General features: G+C 49.0%; 1 protein-coding gene across 1 annotated transcript; it reads left to right on the top strand.

Annotated features, from left to right (window-relative positions):
- The first annotated feature begins 30 nt into the window (after window positions 1-30).
- Window positions 31-21,835, top strand: LOC309350127 (RING finger protein 145-like). Its single transcript, XM_081876799.1, has 10 exons — window positions 31-300; window positions 2,302-2,410; window positions 4,068-4,159; window positions 4,661-4,896; window positions 7,296-7,474; window positions 8,688-8,828; window positions 10,997-11,179; window positions 15,404-15,551; window positions 17,747-18,103; window positions 20,306-21,835. Exons 1-10 carry the CDS (start codon window positions 129-131, stop codon window positions 21,074-21,076), a joined length of 2,388 nt encoding a protein of 795 aa, XP_081732925.1. The 5' UTR covers window positions 31-128; the 3' UTR covers window positions 21,077-21,835.
- The last annotated feature ends 825 nt before the right edge of the window (window positions 21,836-22,660 follow it).

Here is a 22,660-nt window from a genome sequence, read left to right as displayed (position 1 = left end):
AGAGAGAGACCCCCCCACTGGGCTCTGCTAGACCGGTAAGGGAAGAGCAGAGCCTCAGGTCCCTGCTGGAGTTGGGGTGTGTGTGTGTTTTTTTTTTGGGGGGGGGGTGTCCTTAACTCGGAGCTGCCATGCTCAGGCTGGAAGAGGTGGCCAACGTGGCGCTCCGCGTGCCCAGCATCGCCCTGCTGGACCTGCTCTACCGGTGGGATGTGCAGGCCTTCGCGGAGCTGCTGTTGCACCCAAGGAGGCCGGAGGGGACCTACCTGTGGCGACATCACCTGTGGAACGCCTATTACGCAGGTGAGTGATGCAGCCCAGGCAGGTGGGAGACGGGGTGAAGTCGCCGCAATGGTCGTGGTCTTGACGCCGCCTTGCCTGAGCATGTGCAGAGTGCCCGGCGCTGTGGGCAGGTTTCAGGCTTCCAGAGTCGCTTTTGTTTTCTCAACAAAGCCCACCAACCTGAGCCAAAAAGATTACTTTGGCAGGGAGTTATTGAACCGATTCCCGGTCATTTTCTGTTATATTATGTACCGTGAGCTGACCTGCATGTTGCAGTATGAATCTACAAGCCTAAGAGGCAGTGTGGTGTAGTGGTCAGTGTATCGGACCAGGACCTAGGTGACCAGGGTTCGAATCCTCACTCGACACTGGGTGACCTTGGTGCCTTTCAGCCTAGCCTACCTCACAGGGTTGTTGTGGGAATTTATGTTGTTTTGAGTAAAAGAGTGGGTTATAATTGCAATTATTATTATTCACAATAACACAACTGAGTTACTGCAGATCAGGGGCTTTAGGGGGATAAAAGTTGCCTTGCCGATATCAGTGCTGAGGAACTGGATGTCAGAAATACGTGCCAAACTATTGCAAATAATCCATTGATATACCCGTAAATCCCAGGCTGCTTTCTGCCCCAAGCTGTCAACATGTTGTGTTTAAAATCAAGCTTCTGGATTCTGCATCAGAGTAACTAAAATTTTCCCACTCGCGCGCACAATGTGAAATTATGCAACCTGGAATAAATTATGTAAACTGAGGGCATTTTTGCATATGGGTCCTCCAGGATCTGTGTATATGCTCAAATGTTCGTGCACACATACACAAAAAGTGGAATTATACATCCTGGAATAAATGATGTCCGCTGAAGACATTGATGCCTGTAGCAGGTTATGAATTCTGGCTGCTCCAGAGGTCTGTCTTTCTGCTGGAATGTATTTGATCAGAGATAATTCAGCTCATGTTGCTAGCTGTTGTAAGTTTTTATTGCCAGAAGTTTGGAAAGTCACAAATGTACCTTCAGCTTTAAAAAAAAAAAAAAAAGAGTAATTAAACATTGGGGATGTGGCAGTGATAAAAAATCATTACTTATATAGAAAGCAATGAGAAGATGATAATCTGTTACGCGTCTTAATAAATGGTATATAGGTTTATGATACTACGGAACAATCTAGGGCTGGCCTGTGGATTTGAAAACATGTTTGCAGATGTGGAAAAAATGGTGTGTTGCAATTTTGACTGGATTAATGTTCTGCTGAGACTGACATTTTTCGCTATATAATCATTGCAAAGTTATGTGTACACAGTTCTTTCTGGCTCTTCTGCCCAGTGGGACCTTTGCAGACAATCTCAATTCCCTGACCTTTCTAAGTCCCCATCAGCCGGTATTTTAAGTTCCGTCTGCCTGTTCCCGCATGTTTTCTGCTGTCATAAACAGTTAGAAATTAGCCAGGTGCCGGGTGCGTTTTGCAACTGGCAGGGACCCAATTGCGACCACTGGGAGATCTCTGGGTGCTAGGCTGGCAACTGGCAAAAGCAGAATGTCACTTGGAACAGGATCTGAAATATTTCCCTTGGAGCATGAATTTGTTTTATTTTTAAAATGTGTTGTAAACCGTTTTGGTATATAAATATAAAGCAGCGGCAGTAGCAACAACAAGAAACTTTGGGAGGGGGGATGACGCCTAGAAATTCCATTGTGGTGACTGTAACCTAGGTTTTAAGGTGCCATTTGGCAATTAGATTATATATTTGAGTTTTCAACATTTTTTCTCAATCAGAAAATAATTAGATTCATTGGCATGCTGAGTTCTTTGCCTGCTGCCATGTTCTATGTTGTTCAGTTGCAATCATGGCCGGGCAGAGTATTCACAGGTTTGGAGAGGGGTTCAGGCAAGTGTTTGGCACAACCGCCTGACCCTTGAACATTTGATGGAAGACAGCTAAGGGCTTTTCCACAAAACTAAACAGGCGGACATAAGAGTGTTTAAAATGTTGGCTTCTCTCTCCTCCTCCTCATTCTTTTAGGTCACTTGGTGTGTGTGGTGGTTTTGCTGCTCCCAGTCCGGACGCTTGTGAAGTTGTATCTCTACATCCTGACAGCGTTGCTGCTGTATGTGAGCCACCAGACGGCCCGGTAAGGACTCGGTTGCCTCCTTCTGCGAACTGGAAGCAGCAGATCATAGAGTTGACTTGCTAGAAAGGAAGGGCTTGAGGTCATGGGGGGCAGCAGCTGGTGTGGAGCAGGCTCTGCTCTCAAAAAAAGTTCCTGGCAGTGGCATTCTCAAATGGAACTAGGAGCACTGTGGTCTCCTGGTCCTTGGCCTCTAAACTGCAGGAGCTGATGGATGGGTCCTTGCCATTTTTACATATTTTGCGAGGTGCAGCTGCATTTTGAGGGGCTGCTAGGAGCAGGTCAGAATTTCCAGTGGTGCTTTCCACCTGCCAAGGCCTTTGTCAAATCTTGGAAGTACAGTGGTACCTCGGGTTACAGACCCTTCAGGTTACAGACTCCGCTAACCCAGAAATAGTACTTCGGGTTAACAACTTTGCTTCAGGATGAGAACAGAAATTGGTCGGTGGTACCTCAGGTTAAGAACAGTTTCAGGTTAAGAACGGACCTCCAGAACGAATTAAGTTCTTAACCCAAGGTACCACTGTATGTTTCTGAGCACAGTTCAGAGTGTTGGTGCTGACCATTAAAGCCCTAAACGGCCTCGGCCCAGTATACCTGAAGGAGTGTCTGCACCCCTATCATTCTGCCCGGACACAGAGGTCCAGCTCCGAGGGCCTTCTGGCAGTTCCCTCACTGCAAGAAGTGAGATTACAGGGAACCAGGCAGAGGGCCTTCTCGGTAGTGGCAGCTGTTCTCCCATCAGATGTCAAGGAAATAAATAACTATCTGACTTCTAGCAGACATCTGAAGGCAGCTCTGTATAGGGACGCTTTCAATGTTTGGTGTTTTATTGTGTTTTTTTATTTTATTTTGCTGGAAGCCTCCCAGAATGGCTGGGTCAGGAAAAATCATGGTGGGCCTCTGGGAGTAATATCCTTGCAGGAGTGTACGTATCCCTGGCTCAAAAAGGAAGGGTTTAAAATTCCGTATTGAGAGAAGCTGAATTCTGCAACCTGTCTAAATTACGCAAAGAGAGCCCTCACTTGGGTCTGGTTTTGCATAACATTGTGCTTCTGTCATTTACGGGGAAAGCAAAGAAAGCCCCCGCCCGAAGCAGTGGACACTCTGCAGTCCTAAAGACTTGAAACTTGCTTTTAAGTAAAAATGGGAGACTCAAGAAGCTGAGTCCTGTGCTAGGTTCCCGTTTCCGTAATCACGTAGTTCAGTTGCAGAATCGCAGGGTACTCTTAGCTCTGGGCACTGGGAGCAGCAGAAAAATGCAGCCAGGGTGCTGGCTGGAAAATGGAGCCTCGTTGCCAGCTTGCCAAGAATTGAGTAATGCTTCTGACATTGGCGACAAAATGCAGCGTAGTTGCTAATTTCTGGCCTGGACTATGACAGCCTTTGCCACTGGCAGCTCAGATCCAGCTCAGATACCTAGCTCCACACTTGGCCGGCCATCTCTGCTGTTGGTGGGAGTTGAAACAAGCCCAAAGTTTGCAAAACTGAAGAAACAGCATGTGTGAATGGGGTCTTGGTTGCTGGAGAAAGAGAGGGCAGGGGAACTGTCATAGGAAGAGGTAGCAAGGTTTCTTTTATTAAGCAATGGAGAACCAGTTCTTCCTTGGGCTTGCGTCCTGTTTGGCATTACAAACCGTCTTCCCGGCTCCCATTCCAGAGACTACATCCGCCACGAGATGGAGCGGGATTTCCACGGCGCCGTGTACAACGACCCCGTGGCGCTTAGCCACTTCGCCACGGCACTCACAGGTGAGGAACCATCGCTGTCAATTTTCAGATTTGAAAATAAGGGATCAGCAGCCTCGGAAATAAGGGATCAGCAGCCTCACCTGTCCCAGGGACAGTCTACGGGATATCTAACAATCCGGGATAGCAGCGGGAAACGATGCTGCGATAAGGGAATTTCCCGCAAAAAAAGGGAAGGTTGCCAGCTTGTTCCTTCTCTTCCACTGCTCTTTGATCTGCTTATATGCAGAAAAGGTGGGGACTTTTTTTAACCCAAGGGCCACGTTTCCGACTGGGCAGCCTTCCAGGGGCCAGGTGGACAGGGCCAGGGCAAAAGTGGGTGGAGCATTGGATGTGCATTTTATCATTGTGGTCTGGTTTCAACATGCACTTCCAAACCCTTCTCCGTCCTACATCCAGACAAGGACGTTATCAGAGTTACCAGCTCCTCTGCTACTTGCCCTGCCTTCCTGCATTTGGGACACCCGCCTGACCCCCCTACTTTTCTCCTCCCGTCCTCCCCAGGTCAAGTCATCGTTGCCACCCTCTGCGCCCTCCTGCTGAAGACCAAGCAGGTGTGGCTCTTCGGGGCTCCACTCCTCCCTCTGGCCGCCCGCCTGTGCTGCCTCCCGCTTTGGGCCTTGCCCGCCGTGAACAGCGTCGCCACAGCTCTCACCGCGATGGAGGCTCTCTACGTTGTGGCCTCCTGCCTGGTGGTTCCTCTCCAATGGGCAACGGTCGCCTGCCGGGAGGTTGCTCAGGTGATGAAGGAGGTCCAAAGGGATCGCTCCTTCGAATCGTAGCAGTTTCTGATTGGCAGCTGCTCCCTGCCAACTTGTCCTTGTGCATACCCGTCCTCCATAGTTCAGTCGTAAGGAAGCTTAGAATTCATAAGAACCCCAGACCTTTGGGTCCAGCTAGCTCATAGAATTCCTGAATGAGAATCATCTGGTCCAGCTCCCTGCAGTGAAGGAACTGTCTTTGAAATACCGTATTTTTCGCTCTATAGGACGCACCGGGCCATAGGACGCACCTTGTTTTAACGGGGGAGAACAAGAAAGAAAAAAAAAATCTCCCCCTCTCTTCTCAGCGCCCCTTCAGCAAAGCGGCAGGAGAAACGGAGCCCCTTCCATTTCTCCTCCCGTTTGGCTGAAGGGGCGCTGCACAGCTTTCCCTCTCTGCTAAAGCCAGGAGAATCTTGCTCTACTGGCTTCAGCGAAATGAACCTGAAGCCTGCGGAGTGCAGCGGGAACTTGCGCTGCGCTCCGCAGGCTTCAGGCGGCTATCCCTGAAGCCTGGAGAGCGAGAGGGGTCGGTGCACACCTACCCCTCTCGCTCTCCAGGCTTCAGCGAAAGCAACGCGAAGCCTCTGGAGCGTGGAGGGAGCGCTCCCTCTGCACTTTGGAGGCTTCGCGTTGCTGTCGCTGAAGCCAAGGAGCCTGCATTCGCTCTATAGGATGCACACACATTTCCCCTTAACTTTTGGTGGGGGGGAAAGTGTGTCCTATAGAGCGAACAATACTGTAATACTCAATATTGATCCAGAGCAGAACTCTAGCGTATAGTTAGAGTAAAAACTTAAACACGTTGCAGGATTCCCAAAAAATAGACCAGAGGCAACATTTCATCTACAGAGCTTTACTGCTACTGAAGGCAAATGAACATAATGGTCACAAATCCCATACATTCAGGATTGGCACTGCCCATAAGAAATCCAGTTGCAGCAGACATAACTTAAACTTACAATAACTTATAATAAGTCTAAACCTTACCACTATGTACAAAACACCACACCAGAAGGAAAGAGATAGAGAGAGTGAGCCCAGGCTCCTTCTAGCCTTACTTTTATAGTTAGCATGACCTTGACAGAAAGAAAAAAGAGAACCAGTTGAAGCCAGCTGTCCTCAGCTTCTCTGAAGGTATAGCCCAAACATCATGAACCTTTTGCTTGTTTCTTTCACGCACAGAAGCTTCCAGAAGCTTCCAGAGCCCTCTTGAACTCAGTAGAATAGGAAAGATTTCTACACATCAGATCAATATTTTCTGCACTAAGAAATGCAAACTGACAGGAACCTCAGCTAAAGCATCCCTGATAGATGGCCACCTTAAAAACCTGCAAGGAAGGAGAGTCCACTGCTTCCCAAGGGAGACTGCTCCACCACCAAACAGCTCTTAGTGTCAGAAAGGAATTGCAAGCAAGCACCCAACTCTTCAGGACGCGGGTGGTGCTGTGGGTTAAACCACAGAGCCTAGGACTTGCCGATCAGAAGGTCGGCGGTTCGAATCCCCACGACGGGGTGAGCTCCCGTTGCTCGGTCCCTGCTCCTGCCAACCTAGCAGTTCAAAAGCATGAAGTACAAGTAGATAAATAGGTACCACTCCAGCGGGAAGGTAAACGGCGTTTCTGTGTGCTGCTCTGGTTCGCCAGAAGCGGCTTAGTCATGCTGGCCACATGACCCGGAAGCTGTACGCCGGCTCCCTCGGCCAGTAAAGCGAGATGAGCACCACAACCCCAGAGTCGGTCACGACTGGACCTAATGGTCAGGGGTCCCTTTACCCAACTCTTCCAGGGAGCTCTTGCTTGGAGTCCCAGTCCAATGCTCCAGGATCCTGGAGAACTGCATGAGCATCGAATGTTATCACAAATGTGTGTGAGGTCCTGATTCGGAATTCTTCATAGACAGGAAGGGCCCCCAGCAAAGAATTCCTCTAAATGAGGGACGTCCAACTCCCAAGAGATGGCAGTGATCTACCCCTTTTTTAGGGGTTCAGGTCAAAGTTGTAGAGCTTTTTTAGGGGGGGTATCAAAGTGGTATACTTTTGGGGGGGTTCTGGTCAATGTTGTTGACCTTTTATGGGAGGGGCAGGTCTAAGATGTTGAGCTTTCTTTAGGGGGGAAAGGGAAAAGTTGCTCACCAAAACATTGATCAGGAAAAAAACAAGCCTCACGGCGCAAACTCTGTCTTCTGATCTAGCGATCATGTGCAAATGGAGGACAGGGCCAGGTCCTCTTTCCACCGCAAAGGGAAAAGAGCCCGCGATCGACCACAATCGACTCAAACATCCCCGGGGTCCCCCAGTTATTGCGGTCGACTGGTTGGACATCCCTGCTCTAAGTCTAATTCGCGGTTCTCTTTGGCCTCCCTTTTTTTGTCCCCAGGTGCTGGAGGTGTATCGCCTGGTGGCGCTGGCGATGTCCCTTTGGCGGCAGCTGGCTGTCCCGCTCTTGTTCCTGGTCTTCTGGCTGGCGCTGTTCACTCTGCAGATCTATGCCCTGGTTTCTTCTTCCTCTGGCAACCCTTTGCCCCAGCAAGGCTTGGTCTTCATCTTCCTCAGCAGGTAGAAAGGTGGTGCGTCGGGGAGGGGAAGCGAGCAGCAACTTCCCACAGAATCATCGAATTGTAGCGTTGGAAGGGATACCCAAGGGTCATCTAGCCCAACCCCTTGCAACGCAGGGATCACAGCCAAGGCAGCCCCGGCAGATGGTCCTCCAACCTCTTGAGAACCTCCAGAGAAGGAGTGTCCACCACCTTCCAGGGGAGTCCATTCCACTGTCCAACAGCTCTTGTCGTCAGAAAGTTCTTCCTAATTTTTGTTGCGAATCTCCTTCCTTGTCATTCAGATCCACTGATTTGGGTTCTACAGCAGAAAACAAGCTTGTTCCGTCCCCCTTCCGATAGGGCCAGGGCCTTTTCAGTACTGGCCCCGACTTGGTGGAATGCTCTGTCACAAGAGACCAGGGCCCTGCGGGACTTGACATCTTTCCGCAAGACAGAGCTGTTCCGCCTGACCTTTGGTTTGGACTCAGTCTCACCCTTGTGTTTCCCTCCCCTTATGGTTTTGATCTATGGGCTACTATTAAAATGAGGCTGAATTTTAAATTTGTATTTTAACCCATATTTTAAATTGGGTTTTTTTCTTTCTTTTCTTATGTTTTTATTGTAATTTTACTGGTTTTAGCCACCCTGAGCCCGGCTTCCAACCTTTGACATGGCATGCTCCCTGGCGTGCTTGGCCCTTCAGCTATGCCCATTGCTGTGTTGAGCCAGGAGGAGTGGAAAGGGCTCTTGGAACATGCCAACATTTTGTCCACGTTGGGCAAAAAGACCCCTGCATTGCAGGGGGTTGGACTAGATGACCCTTGGGGGGCCCTTCCAGCTCTTACAGTTCTGTTATTCTGTGTGTTTCTTCTTCTTCACTGTGAGACCAGGATGCTGGACCAGATAACTTGATTATTACCATTGTTTATTAAATTTAGATTCACCCTAAGATCGCAGAGCCATTGGCGCAGTCTGGATAGGCCCTTAGAATCCTAATAACTTCCTGCAGTGCAGAATTTGCTGCCTTGTGGCAGAGCGACAGCTGCTAGCTTGAAACCAAGTGTGATGCTTAAAGGATAAATCTTTCGCAGTGGCCTCCTGAGTCTCAGTGTCTGGAGAAGGGCTTTCCCCTCCATCTCCCTGTTTGGCCACTCTAGGAAACAGGGTACTGGGCTCGACGGCCTCTGCTTGGTCTGATCCTGGAGAGTTCTTAATGTTTTCCCTCTCCGCAGTGTGGCCGAATGTTGCAGCACCCCATACTCCCTCATTGGGCTCACCTTCACTGTCTCCTACCTGGCCCTGGGCCTCCTCAAACTCTGCAAGTTCTACCTGGCAGGTTACAGCGCTTTCCAAGACGGCAACGTGATGCACAGGTGAGAGAGCTTGAAAGAGCAGCTGCCTAGGTCATGGGTAGGCAAACTTAAGGCCTGGGGATCAGGCCCAATCGCCTTCTAAATCCGGCCCGCGGACAGTCCAGGAATCAGCGTGTTTTTACATGAGTAGAATGTGTATTTTTATTTAAAATGCATCTCTGGGTTATTTGTGGGGCATAGGAATTCGTTCCTTTCCCCCCTGAAAATATAGTCCGGTCCCCCACAAGGTCCGAGGGACAGTGGACTGGCCCCCTGCTGAAAAAGTTTGCTGACCCCTGGCCTAGATCATCCAATACACACTTTGATTTATTTGTTAAGTTTTCACACCACCCTTTGTCTGAAAATCTTTCGGGGAAGTTCACAGCATAAACATAGAAACACAGGATACACAATAAACGCAAGGATAAAACAAACCCATCACACACATACACACACAGAGAGAGAGAGAGAGAGAGAGACTGACTCACTGACTGACCAACTGACTTAAAAAGGTATTGGATGTTAATCAACCTAGGGCCTGGGAAAAGATGAATGTTTTGTTTTTTTCTGTAGTTTTTATTAAAGTTTCTGTTTTACATTTTAGAGTATTCATTTAAACAACCTTAAGTATCAGTGAGGATGTGGGTGGCGCTGTGGTTTAAACCACTGTGCTGCTTGGACTTGCCGATCAGAAGGTCAGCGGTTCGAGGCCCCCGTTGTTCGGTCCCAGCTCCTGCCTACCTAGCAGTTTGAAAGCACGCAGTGCAAGTAGATAAATAAGTACCACTCCGGTGGGAAGGTAAACAGTGTTTCTGTTTATGTACACTGCTCTGGTTTCCCCAGAAGTGGCTTAGTCATGCTGGCCACATGACCCGGAAAAACTGTCTGCGGACGAATGTCGACTCCCTCAGCCAGTAAAGCGAGATGAGCGCCGCAACCCCAGAGTCGTCTACGACTGGACTTAACTGTCAGGGGTCCTTTATCTTTACCTTTAAGTATCAGTGACTTCCCTTCTTCTCTTTCCATGGTTCATTTTACATATTTTACATAAACTAAACCATTCAGTATTCCATTATTACATCCATCAAAACTTATTTGCACTGTTGAATGTATCTTAATGCTGCCCATGATTTCAAGTGTACACAATTTTCTCTCATATAATCAATCAACATTTTCCAATCTTCTTTAAACGTATGTTCTTCTTGTTCTCTTATTCTATATGTTAAGTCCGCAAGCGGCGTGTATTCCGTCATCTTAAGCTGCCATTCTTCTTTTGTTGGGACCTCGCTCGTTTTCCATTTGAGGGCTAACGAAACACGGGGCGCAGTTGTGGCATACATAAATAACATTTTTTGACACCTGGGAATTTCTGTCTGGATCATCCCCAAGAAAAGAGGAATGTTTTTGCCAGGTGCCTAAAAATATGTAATGGACCTCGCTGGGGAGCCACCAAATGTCTATAAGTCCCCAAATTTTTCAAGAACAAGAGAGCATTTTTAAAAAACACACAAGCACCCGCTAAGTCTGGAGAGGTGCACTGTCCAGTGGCGATGTTCTCTCCCCATCTTTTTTTTTTTTTTTTTTTTTTTTTGGAGCCACCCCACAGGGTGTCAAAAAACCTGAAGCATTTTTGTTAGGGATTGTAGGAAAAGACCTGCCAAGGAAACTGAAAAATATCTTTATGTATGCGGCAACGGCGGCAAGAGTCTTAATAGCACAAGGATGGAAGAACGAGGAAATCCCGACCAAAGAACTGTGGCAAGAGAAACTGATGGACTATGCAGAATTGGCAAAATTGACACATAAATTACATAGCAAGGATAACTAATTTTAAAGATGAATGGGAACCTTTTACAAAGTATTTAAAGAAGCAACAAAATGAACTAGACTCCTTGGCAAGTTTTGAATAAACATTCACAAACTTCTTATTGATAACATCTAGACAGATAAATTAAGGATCTGTACAGTTTTGTAACATGCAGAAAATAACATATGTTGATAAACCAGAGAGAGGAGCTGAGAAAAGTCCGGGGGAGCTATACTTTGCGGAGGAGGGAGGGAAAAATAGGGGGCGGGAATTTAAGGGTGATATGTTTTTTGATAAAATGTTGTGCTGAAATTACGAATAAAAATATTCAAAAAATAAAATAAAATCCAATATACAGCTGCATACTTTCCCCTTGTTTCAGGGGTGTGACGGAGGGTGTGACCTTGCTGCTGCTTGCCCTCCAGACCGGTCTACTTGGGTTGCAGCTCCTGGAAAGAACATTCCTTCTCAGCATCATCCTCTTCATCGTGGTGACGTCCACCCTGCAGTCCATGATCGAAATAGCCGACCCCATCGTGTTGGGCCTGGGAGCTACGCGCAACAGGTGACACTGCTCACTCCTTTGTGTGGACGCACGGGAACAAGGGACACGATCCGTGTCCTCGTGGTTATAAATCTGCGTAGCCTGGAGAGGGTGGGGTGAGCATTCCCCGCACGCAAGCCCAGCGCCAATATTTTGGGGCCGATGCAGAAGCTTGAGGGAGTGCCATTGGCGCCAGTCACAAAATGGCGGCCACGGCAGAGGCAGGCATGGCCTAACACAAAGTGGCCGCCACAACTTAGAGAGCGAGAATAGGATGTTGCAGTTGCTGGCTGGGCCTGGCAGCAGCTGTAGCCCCAAAGATCTGGGGGGCACCAATTTGGGGAAGGCAGATCTGGAAGAATGTACAGCCTGGCCCATATTCTCAATGGGGCTCGATATCCCCCTTTCTTTCTCAAATAGCAGTTCCTACACATCATGTAACCTGTGTGTATATAAAGGGGGACACCCACCTGTCTCTGGGTTTTGGACTTTTTGTCAGAACGTTCTCAGAGGGTTAGAGTAGGGTCACATATGTCCACAGCCCTTAGCCTTAACACCGGCTCACCACAGGGTTGTGTGTTGAGTCCCCTGCTCTATACTCTCTATACATATGATTGTACAGCCATTTATTCCAGCAACAAAATCATCAAGTTTGCTGATGACACTACGGTGGTGGGGCTCATTTCAGGAGGGGATGAGTCCGCCTATCGGGACGAGGTGGAGCGGCTTTGTGCTTGGTGTGGAGAGAACAATCTGGCTCTTAATACGGCTAAGACCAAGGAATTGGTGGTGGATTACAGGAAAAAAAAGGCGGACATTCAGCCCTTGTATATCAACGGGGAACGGGTGGAGAGGGTGGCGGAATTCAGATTTTTGGGAGTGACTATCGATCAGGGCATGACTTGGAGCGCAAATACCACTGCTCTGGTGAAGAAGGCCCAGCAGAGAATTTATTTCCTCAGACTTTTAAAGAAGAACAATCTGAGTGAGAGACTGCTGGTGTCCTTCTACCGAGGCTCCATAGAGAGCATTCTCACATACTGTATTTGTGCCTGGTTCTCCAGCTGTACAGCTAGGAAGAGGAAGGTGCTCCAGAAGGTCATAACCACAGCCCAAAGGATTATTGGTCATCCCCTCCCATCTTTGGAAGAACTGTACGGTTCCCGTTGTCTTAGGAAAGCAAACAATATCCTGCAGGATGCATCTCACCCGGGACACAGTCTGTTTGTACTACTGCCTTCTGGCAGGAGATACAGAAACATCAAGTCAAGGACAAATAGACTGAAAAATAGTTTCTATCCAAGAGCTGTGGCCTTCTTAAATGCAGTAACTCGATAGTGTGACCTGGGAGTTTGATGGGTGTGGGTGTGGGTGTGGCTGGAATGTGGTTTGTTTGGTTGTTGTTGTTGTTTTGCTTTTGTTGTTTTTAAGGGATGGCATCCAATTTCGTTGCACTTGTGCAATGTTGCACTTGTGTAATGACAATAAAGAATCTATCTATCTATCTATCTATCTATCTATATATATGTACTTTTAATCGTCCTATAGCAGTATGCATCATTTTAAGGGTGAAGCTTGGTTTTTGCAAATTTCTTCAGTGAGTGGGCTTAAAAATACGCTTTTGGCTGTGCAGATTTAGCTTGGTAAGTTTACGTTTGATGAAAAAGCACATAAAAAGCTTTGAGAAAACCAAAGTATTTTAATTTTGCCTTCTGAAAATGTCAAGTAACGCTAAATAACAACAACAACAAGAATAACAAGAATAATAATGCATGTCCTTGGCATCATTTTTAAATTGTTTCTGTGCAACTTTACACACCTTTTCTGTACCAAGCGAAACTGAACCATATACATTTAGCCGAAATACCTTTCTAATTCCCAAGTCATGTTACGACGTTTTAGCACCCCTCATCATTTTGGCGAATTTGAAAGTTGAAAACTTAAGCAAGCCCCATTCACACAGTCTTCATAGGAGGCTGACTGATGCAGAGTCACACCATTGGCTCTTCTACCTCAGTACAGTGGTGCCCCGCAAGACAAACGCCTCGCAAGACGGAAAACCCGCTAGACGAAAGGGTTTTCCGTTTTGGAGGCGCTTCGCAAGACGAATTTCCCTATGGGCTTGCTTCGCAAGACGACAGCCCATAGGGAAATCTCCGGGACAGTGGGGAAGCGCAGCTCGTCTTCCCCGCTGTCCTCGGACCTCCTCCGAAGCCTGGCGGCGGGGCGGGGACACCTCCTCCCGCCGCCGGGCTTCGGAAGGATGCCCCGATGCCGGGCGGCGAGGCGGGAACGCCTCCCCCCGCCGCCCGGCATCGGAACGATGTCCCGAAGCCGAGCGGCGGGGCCGCGAAGCCTGTCCTGGACCTCTTCTGAAGGCAGGCGGGGGGCAAAAGTCTTTGTCCCCCCTGCTTGCCTTCCCAGGGGCTTTTAAATCGCCCGGACAGCGGAGAAGTCGCTGTCCCGGGCGATTTTAAAATGCCGCCCGCCAGAAGAGGTCGGGGGAAGGCGGTTTCCATAGGAACGCATTAATTGATTTTCAATGCATTCCTATGGAAAACCGTGCATCGCAAGACGAAAAACTCGCAAGACAAAGAGACTTGCGGAACGAATTAATTTCGTCTTGCGAGGCACCACTGTACTGCCTGTTCCGACTGGCAACAGCTTTCGAGGGTTTCAGGAATGAGTTTTTCTACAGCACTACCTCAGAGATGCTGTCTGTTGTTGAACCTGGGACCTTCTGCATCCAAAACTGACGCTCTGCTGCTCAGCTACGACCCTGCCCTAAAGTAAAATGCTGTTTCCTCATTACAGTCGTACCTTGGATCTCGAACGCCTTGGCTCCAGAACAAATCGGCTTCCGAAACCCAGAAGTGAGTGTTCCGGTTTTCAAATGTACTTTTGGAAGCCGAACGTCCGACGGGGCTTCCGATTGGCTGCAGGAACTTCCTGCAGCCAATCAGAAGCCACGCTTTGGTTTCCGAGCGTTTTGGAAGTCGAACGGACTTCTGGAATGGATTCCGTTTGACTTCCAAGGTACGACTGTGTTCTGGATCTGGGAGATTTAAGTAGGAAGCTGCCTTCTGCTGAGCCAGGCCCCTGGTCCATAGCTGTCAACTTTTCCCTTTTCTTGCGAGGAATCCTATTTGGAATAAGGGAATTTCCCTTAAAAAAGGGAAAACGTTGACAACTGTGCCCTGGTCCATCCAAGCTCCATATCTGAGACCGTGGCTGAAAGGGATGGACTTTGCAGCAGCCTTCGTGGGCCTCTCAAACTGTCCCTCCATCTCTTAGAATCGCAGAACCGTAGAGTTGGAAGGGACAACTAGAGTCATCTAGTCCACGTGCCCAAGGATTAAGGCTTTCTGGGAGATGATTTATAATGAAATGAAAAAGGTATTTAAATATACCTTCTTGAAGAAGCCAGAGGCCTTTCTCCTGGGCATGGTTGGCCAATTGGTGCTAAAGAAGGATAGAACCTTCTTTTTATATGCTACAACAGCAGCAAGAATTCTCATTGCAAAGCACTGGAAGACACAAGAACTACCCACCTTGGAAGAATGGCAGATGCAAGTAATGGACTATATGGAAATGGCAGAAATGACTGGCAGAATACGAGATCAAGGAGAAGAACAGGTGGAAGAAGACTGGAAGAAGTTTAAAAATTATCTACAAAAACATTGTAAAATTTTTGAATGCTGAGGACATTGAAATGAAACGAAGGGGTTCTAGTGAATAAGATAAATAAGAGTATGAAAGAAGGGATAGATATTAGATGAAAATCAGAACAATATAATATGTGAAGGAATTTTTTAAAGGATAAAATTAATAACGAAGGAACTTGCTAAATTAATTCTAAAGTGGAATACAAGAAAGGAAGGCGGGTGGAAGCCAGGAAAATAAGGTTATGAAGGATATGAGTTTGAAAAGAGCTCTTTTTTTATTTCTTTTTATGTTAAATTCTTTTTGTTTGTAATATTTTTTTCTATCTTCTGTTAATTTGATTGTTTTTTTGATTGCTTGTTTTTGTTGTTTGAATGTCGATGTTTGTTGCTGTTTTGCTGTTTGTTGTTTTTTCTTTTTTTGTAAAACTGAATAAAATACCATTATATAAAAAAAAAATAGAGTCATCTAGTCCAACCCCCTGCAACACAGGAATCTGTTGCCCAGCATGGGACTCGAACCCACAACCCTAACAGCCTCGTGCTCCACCCACTGAGCTGTCCGGCTGTGTTGTTGTTTCAGGAGTTTCTGGAAGCACTTCCGGGGAATCACCATGTGCCTCTTCCTCCTGGTCTTCCCGGGCTTCATGGCGTACAAGATCGCTCACTTCTTCCACATGGACTTCTGGCTCCTGATCCTCGTCTCCAGCTGCATGCTGACCTCCCTGCAGGTACACTTGAGCCCCCCCCCCCTTTTTGCCCGTAGCCGGAGCTGGTTTATTTCTGGGACGTCTTTCCCACCAGGGCACCTGTGCTCACGGCGGTTTCCCTTTAAAAAATACCCTGTCCAAATACTGTGTAGAACAGTAACGACGGCTGGCATCCGTCTGTCTGGGGAGACCACAAAGGAGTGCGCCTTTTGGGGGTGAAGTCAAAGTGTTGGAGAATTATAGCGCCTACTCTGGCTGTAGAGACTGATGCAGGAGAGACATGTTCCGTTGCAACTAGGGCAGATAAAGGCGTCCAGTTTCGCTGCTGCAGATGCACCATAATAATAATAATAATAATAATAATAACAACAACAACAACAACAACAACAACAATAACAACAACAACAACTAATTAATAAGCCACTCTGGGCGGCTTCTAACAGAACACCAAAACACAATAACCTATTAAACATTAAAAGCTTCCATAAACAGGGCTGCCTTCAGATGTCTTCTAAAAGTTGTTTATTTCCTTGACATCTGATGGGACAGCATTCCACAGGGCGGGTGCCACTACCGAGAAGGCCCTCTGCCTGGTTGCCTGTAACTTGGCTTCTCGCAGCAAGGGAACCACCAGAAGGCCCTCAGAGCTGGACCTCAGTGTCCAGGCAGAATGATGGGGGTGGAGATGCTCCTTCAGGTATACTGGACCGAGGTTGTTTAGGGCTTTCAAGGTCAGCACCAACACTTTGAATTGTGCTCGGAAACGTACTGGGAGCCAATGTAGGTCTTCTCTCTGGGCTGCTTTCAGCAGTTATTCCTCCTCTGGTCACTGCTGTGGATTAAGTTTTCATGGGGTGATGGATAGTTGATGGAGAGCATAAAAATAAAATAATCACGATAACAGTCCCCCCCCCAAAAAAAACACTTAATAGGCCATATATAGTTGTCGTCGTCCCCCCACACGTAACAGGCCATACATAGGTGCCAGTTCTAGTGGGGGCAGCCAGGACCCCCCCAAATTTGGGGGGTGGGTGCTCAGAACCCACAACGCGGGGATCCGACGGGACTTCCGGTTTCTATCGGAAGTCGTGTCGGAACCCCGATGCGAGTTCCCAGACAACGTCTGAGGCCCTGCGAAGCCTCGGAAGCGCCAACATGCCGCCAGCGTCACGTTATGCCACGGCTGCCATTGGGCACCCATAACCCAGGGCCCCTGAGGCCATAGATTAATTAATGGCCGAAGAGGAATGTTTTTGCCTGGCCTCTAAAGACACATAATGGTGGTGTCAGGCGACCAACATTATCCCTCTGTATAGAGGCAGAAATACCTCTGCTTTCCAGGTGCTGGGAAGAATGGGGGGGGGGGGCTTTCTCCATTGCACCCTGACGATGAGCTTGCTAGTGCATCCCAAGTGGTATAAGAATAAAATAAAATTATTATAAATTAGTTTGGAGGTGGTATTTAGCACCAGTCAGATTAAATCAAATAAACAAGGAATATTCGGTGTTATGTTGGAGGGGAAGCCAGGAAACTGGGGATTATGTTCACATGTGGTGAGAGAGTAAATATGTACAATTTTTTTGTCAAAGGGCATTTAAGGAGATAACAGAAATCGCTGGGTTAAAGCTGACCGAAAGCCCAGAGGTAGCACTATTATCAATTTACGATGGGGTGGAAGGTTCACAGGCTATGAAGGACTTGCTAGCAAATTTATTGACAGCTGCACGAATTATTGTAGCTAGGAAGTGGAAGGGGCAAGCAGAATATAAAATGGAAGAATGGTATAAAGAGATGTGGCATATAGCCATTAATTATAATTTAACACGTGTCATTAAGGTAAGACGGGGTATACTGCAGGAGAAATGAATTTGAGGAGATATGGAAGGTGTTTGTGGAAGTTGTACTGTTAAAATGGAAAGGGGTCAAACCATTGCAAGAAGTGTTGAAATTTTGGGAGGCTGGTTAGTTACAATGGAATGGTCTTGGTGGCACATTTTTATTCTTATTTATTTATTATTTTTACTTTGTCAAAATAAAATAAAAAAAATGAAATGAAATGAAATAATAAAAAGGTGCATAGGCATTGCAGCTAGTAGCCATCAGTTGCTGGCCAATGGGCTCTGGGCTTGATCCAATCTGGACCTCTGGGGCCTTCAGCTTTGGTTGGAGAAACCAACGCTACTCCTCCTCCTCCTCCTCCTCCTCCTCCTTTCAGGTGATGGGGACCCTATTCATCTACACCCTGTTCATGATCGAGCTCTTCCAGGACACCCCGATGGAGAAGATGGACGAGATCGTCTACTACATCAACGCCGTCAGCCGCGTCCTGGAGTTCCTGGTGGCCGTCTGCGTGGTGGCCTACGGGACCTGGGAGTCCATCTTTGGCGAGTGGAGCTGGCTCGGGGCCTCCGTCATCATCATCCACTGCTACTTCAACGTCTGGCTGAGGGCCCACTCCGGGTGGAAGAGCTTCCTGCTCCGCCGAGAGGCAGCCAAGAAGATCAGCTTGCTGCCAAGGGCCACCAGCAGGCAACTCTTGGACCACAATGATGTCTGTGCCATTTGCTTCCAGGTGAATGTCAGTGAGCCGCAACCCCCCCCCCCCCCCAGTTCCCTCCTCTGGACCGTCTGTCCCCACCTGCCCTTGTTCATTTTTAGTTTGGGGGACTGGCTTGTGTTAGGGCCTTCCTCAATCTGGAGTCAATACTGGACCAGGTTGGGGAGCCTTGTGTTAGGCTATCCCCACTAACTTGTGGGTAGCCAACATGGTTTCCTCCATAGCAGGGTGCTCCAACGTGGCCCTTGAGGCCTTTTTTGGTGGCCCTCAACAACATTTGATGCCCACCAACCCTCGCGCTGCCTTCCCAAAGCTGGGTAAACGAGACACTGAGCTTTGGGAAGGAGGGACAAAGCTCTGGCAGAGTCTTCCCTCCTCCTTCTCAAAGCCTGTATTAGGCTTCAGGGAATCCAGTCCCTCCCATGGTGGCAGCCAAGAAGCAGATAAACAAGAAGAGTTCTTACCAAGTATTTTATTCAATACTCACACAGAGAGAACGTAGAAATGGCGTCTCTTTCGGGTAATGGCATTGCTCTGAGTAAAGTTCCACCCCCTCCGCCTCTCCTATTACAGTGGTACCTCTGGTTGCGAACGGGATCCGTTCCGGAGGTCCGTTCGCAACATGAAAACGCAACCCGCGTCTGCGCACGCACGGGTTGCGATTTGCCGCTTCTGCGCATGACGTCATTTTGCGCATCTGCACGTGCGCAAGCAGCGAAACCCGGAAGTAACCCTTTCCAGTACTTCCGGGGTGCCACGGGACGTGAAAGAACGTAACATGAAGCGGACATAACATGAGGTATGACTGTATACGTCATCCCTGCATCGGCTGATCAGAGATTCTGCCTCTGAGCTTTCTTTTCTACTACCTTCAATGCACGCCAGGTCCGGGGGGGGGGGTCAGGAATGCTTTCAAGAGACACTGAGTCTGTCAGCTGCCTCTGCCTGAGTGCTGCTCCTCCCTTCTGCAGTCTGAACTATGACCTTCTGCAAGCCACTGTTGTAAATCTATACTGTCTCTATACTCCTCTTCCCAGGAATGTTTAGGAAGGGGGGGCGGCGGCCCCCACCATTCCTCCTTAGTCCAGTCCCTGACAGCCTAGTTTTTCCAGCTTTAGAAGGGGGTGGGAGGACTCTAGGCTGAGGATTACCTGTTCCACTTTGGTGGCAGGTCTCAGGCAAGTTTTCCCATATTGTTGTTTAGTCGTTTAGTCGTGTTGTTGTTTAGTCGAATCTTCGTGCCCCCCTGGACCAGAGCACACCAGGCACTCCTCTCTTCCACTGCCTCCCACAGTTTGGTCAGACTCATGCTGGTAGCTTCGAGAACACTGTCCAACCATCTCGTCCTCTGTCGTCCCCTTCTCCTTGTGCCCTCCATCTTTCCCAACATCAGGGTCTTTCCCAGGGAGTCTTTTGAAGCCTCAGCTTCAGGATCTGTCCTTCCAGTGAGCACTCAGGGCTGATTTCCTTCAGAATGGAGAGGTTGGATCTTCTTGCAGTCCATGGGACTCTCAAGAGTCTCCTCCAGCACCAGAATTCAAAAGCATCCATTCTTCAGCGACCAGCCTTCTTTGTGGTCCTGCTCTCACTTGCATACATCACCACTGGGAAAACCATAGCTTTAGCTATACGTGTGAGATTTTGACCAGCTTCGGCCCATCTGAAGCTGATACAGGCTCGTCTTATCTTGAGCCCAAACAGAGTAGTCCACACAGCAGAAGGATAAGCAGTATGTGCTACATTCTTTAACTTTATTTTCACTCTATGCTGAGAGAATACAAACATGCATCTTGCCTCTGTGAGAGCAGAGAAGCAACTGTCTCTCTAACAAAGAAACCGAGAGAACAGTGAAAAACAGGAAACCAGTGTACGTCACATCCAGTCTCCCATTCCCGTGGGAATCCAACAGTAACTTGGACTGTGGAGTGCAAAACAATGTCTTGTGACATGCATTCACTGCTCAGTGAGGAAGCAGAAACCAACACCCAAGCCCAGTGGCGGCCTCCCCTGTTGCGCCACCTTTGTCGGCAAGGTGATGTCTCTGCTTTTTAAGATGCTGTCTAGCTTTTCTCCCAAGAAGCAGGCGTCTTTGCTATATTTTAACTGGTGATGCCAGGGAAGTTCTGCATGCACAGCAGGTGCTCTGCCTCAGGGCCGCACTGCCCATTGCCCCTCCAGGCACTTCCCCGCTAACCACCTCATTCTGCCCCATTTCAGGAGATGACCCTGGCCGTCATCGTGCCGTGCGGCCACTTCTTCCACGACGGCTGCCTGCGCAAGTGGTTTTTCGTGCAGGACACATGCCCCCTCTGCCACCAGCAGGTCAGGCTCGAGGATCGCGCACGACAAGCGGAGCCCGTGGCGGGAAGGGAGGAGGCTTCTGGTAGCACAGAGCCCACTGTTCTCGACCGCACGGTGCGCCCCGGTGGGGACAGGACTGCGGAGGCCGGAGAAGCTGGTGGGACAGAACAACAAATCACGCTTTCTGGACACCCCGCTGGGGAAGGCCAGCAGACGTTTGACAGCTCGGGAGAGGTGGGGGAGAGCGTTCCCGGATATGACGCACGCCAGAGGGACCTGGGCGTGCCCACCTCAGCAGGAAACAGCAGCCAAGCGCTGGATCTCCCCGTTCCCAAAGTGCCGCCAGGGGACTGGTGCGGCAGCTCAGGAGAGCCCATGGCCCCAGAGCGGGATGTTCCTGGGTGCGTCTGTCTGGGAAGAGAGCCTGACTTAGCCAGCAAACCAGGAAACGGCTGTCCTCGGCTCTCAGCTGCTCCGGGAATCCCAGATGTGGGTCGCCTGGAGGGGGAGCCCCCAAGCCCAGTGGCGGCCTCCCCTGTTGTGCCAGCAGAGGACACAGTGGAGATCTCAGCCAGGAAGCTCCCAAAGCAAGGTGATGCCAGAGGGGAGAACCTAGGCCCGTCGGTCCATTTCGACGGCAAAGCTGAGCTCGGTCCTGGTCTTTCCACCGCCTTCTCCCCTCCCTAGCTCTTTGCTTTCACATGCCGTTTCCCTTTTCCATAGCCTGGGAAGCCAATGCCTCAAACAGCTTCTCCTGCACTCAGGGAAGCAGGCCGCCACAGCCGCGTTAGCACAGTCTGCACTGTGTCTAGCGAAGAGCGCTTTATCTGGAGCCAGGGAAACTCAAGTCCCGCCTCTCCTCTCAGGAGTGCTGAAGGACTTCCACGCTGCAGGCTAGACCTTCTATACCAGCAAGGCGATGCAATACGTCTTATTCTTCTAACCAGAGGCACAAGGGCCTTGCCCCAAACACTGGCCACTGCCGTAGTTTAAAGGTTCAGCGCTGGCCGCAACACGGAGACATGACCCGGCAGAATGGCAGATTCGGAGACGAATGCTGTTATCCAAGATGGCGGCAGCCTTGTTCCAAAATGGCTGCAGGGTCTCCGTGTCTGCCTCCCTACCTATGCATCCCACCCGCTGCCTGCCTATAATCTCTGGCAAGTGTGTGAAACCGGAAAGGTTTGAACTTCTGCCCAAGTGACGGGTCCTTGCAGGTTTCCCCCCGGGTTGGCCTAGAACGTTTGATGAGCCAGGGAGCCCCTTCCGGGGATCTGGGCCACCAGCAAACCTTTGTGGCTTTGGTGTCCTGTCCCGTCATTGACCGTTTTATTTTTATTTTTTGCGTAGAGGTGATTACATCGCGGGGCAGGTGAATCAAACAGCTGTGGACAGCGGGAGACCTTTGCTTGCAAGTTAAATAAACAAATCAAACGAATGGCGTGAGCTGGTTGTGTGCAGTTCTGCAAAAGAAAGAGGGACAGCAAGAAACAGCCCCCCCCCCACTGCCACAGAGTAATTGCTAATAATAATGTTATTATTTGCACCACCAACTGGATTTCCAGACTTGGGAAAATGGCTTAGAATGAAGCAGCTGAAGGACAGGGGCAGAGATGTGCTTGCAGTCTCTGATATACCAGCATCATACCTGCCCAATCTTAGAAGCAAAATGATGCTTCCATAATAATATAATAATAATTTTATTATTTATATGCCACCCATCTGGCTGGGTTGTCGCAGCCACTCTGGGCGGCTTCCAGAAGATATTAGAACACAGTAAAACATCAGACATTTTAAAAATTCCCTATACAGTGCTGTCTCCTGAAAGTCAGATTGTGGTTTATTTCCTTGGCATCTGATGGGAGGGTGTTCCACAGGGCGGGTGCCACCACCGAGAAGGCTCTCTGCCTGGTTCCCTGTAACCTCACATCTTGCAGGGAGGGAACTGCCAGAAGGCCCTCAGAGCTGGACCTCAGTGTCTGGGCAGAATGATGGGGGTGGAGACGCTCCTTCAGGTCTACTGGGCCAAGGCCATTTAGGGCTTTAAAGGTCAGCACCAACACTTTGAATTGTGCTCGGAAATGTCCTGGGAGCCAATGTAGATCCTTTAAGACTGGTGTTAAATGGTCCTGGTGGCTGCTCCCAGTCACCAGTCTGGCTGCTACATTCTGGATTAATTGCAGTTTCTGAGTCACCTTCAAAGGTAGCCCCAGGTAGAGCGCATTGCAGTAGTCCAAGTGGGAGATAACCAGAGCATGCACCACTCTGGCA

The sequence above is a fragment of the Podarcis erhardii genome (genome assembly GCF_964252035.2).
Source record: "Podarcis erhardii genome assembly, chromosome: 9".
Lineage (NCBI taxonomy): Eukaryota > Metazoa > Chordata > Lepidosauria > Squamata > Lacertidae > Podarcis > Podarcis erhardii.
Note: the sequence above shows the minus strand (reverse complement) of the source record. Positions and strands in the feature narration are given on the sequence as shown.

What these genes read in the sequence shown, in the direction of transcription:
- LOC309350127 (XM_081876799.1), top strand. Translation starts at nt 129, where the DNA reads ATGCTCAGGCTGGAAGAGGTGGCCAACGTGGCGCTCCGCGTGCCCAGC. An exon ending in GTGGAACGCCTATTACGCAG is followed by an intron (nt 301 to 2,301) that starts GTGAGTGATGCA and finishes TCATTCTTTTAG; the next exon opens with GTCACTTGGTGTGTGTGGTG. An exon ending in GCATGCTGACCTCCCTGCAG is followed by an intron (nt 15,552 to 17,746) that starts GTACACTTGAGC and finishes TCCTCCTTTCAG; the next exon opens with GTGATGGGGACCCTATTCAT.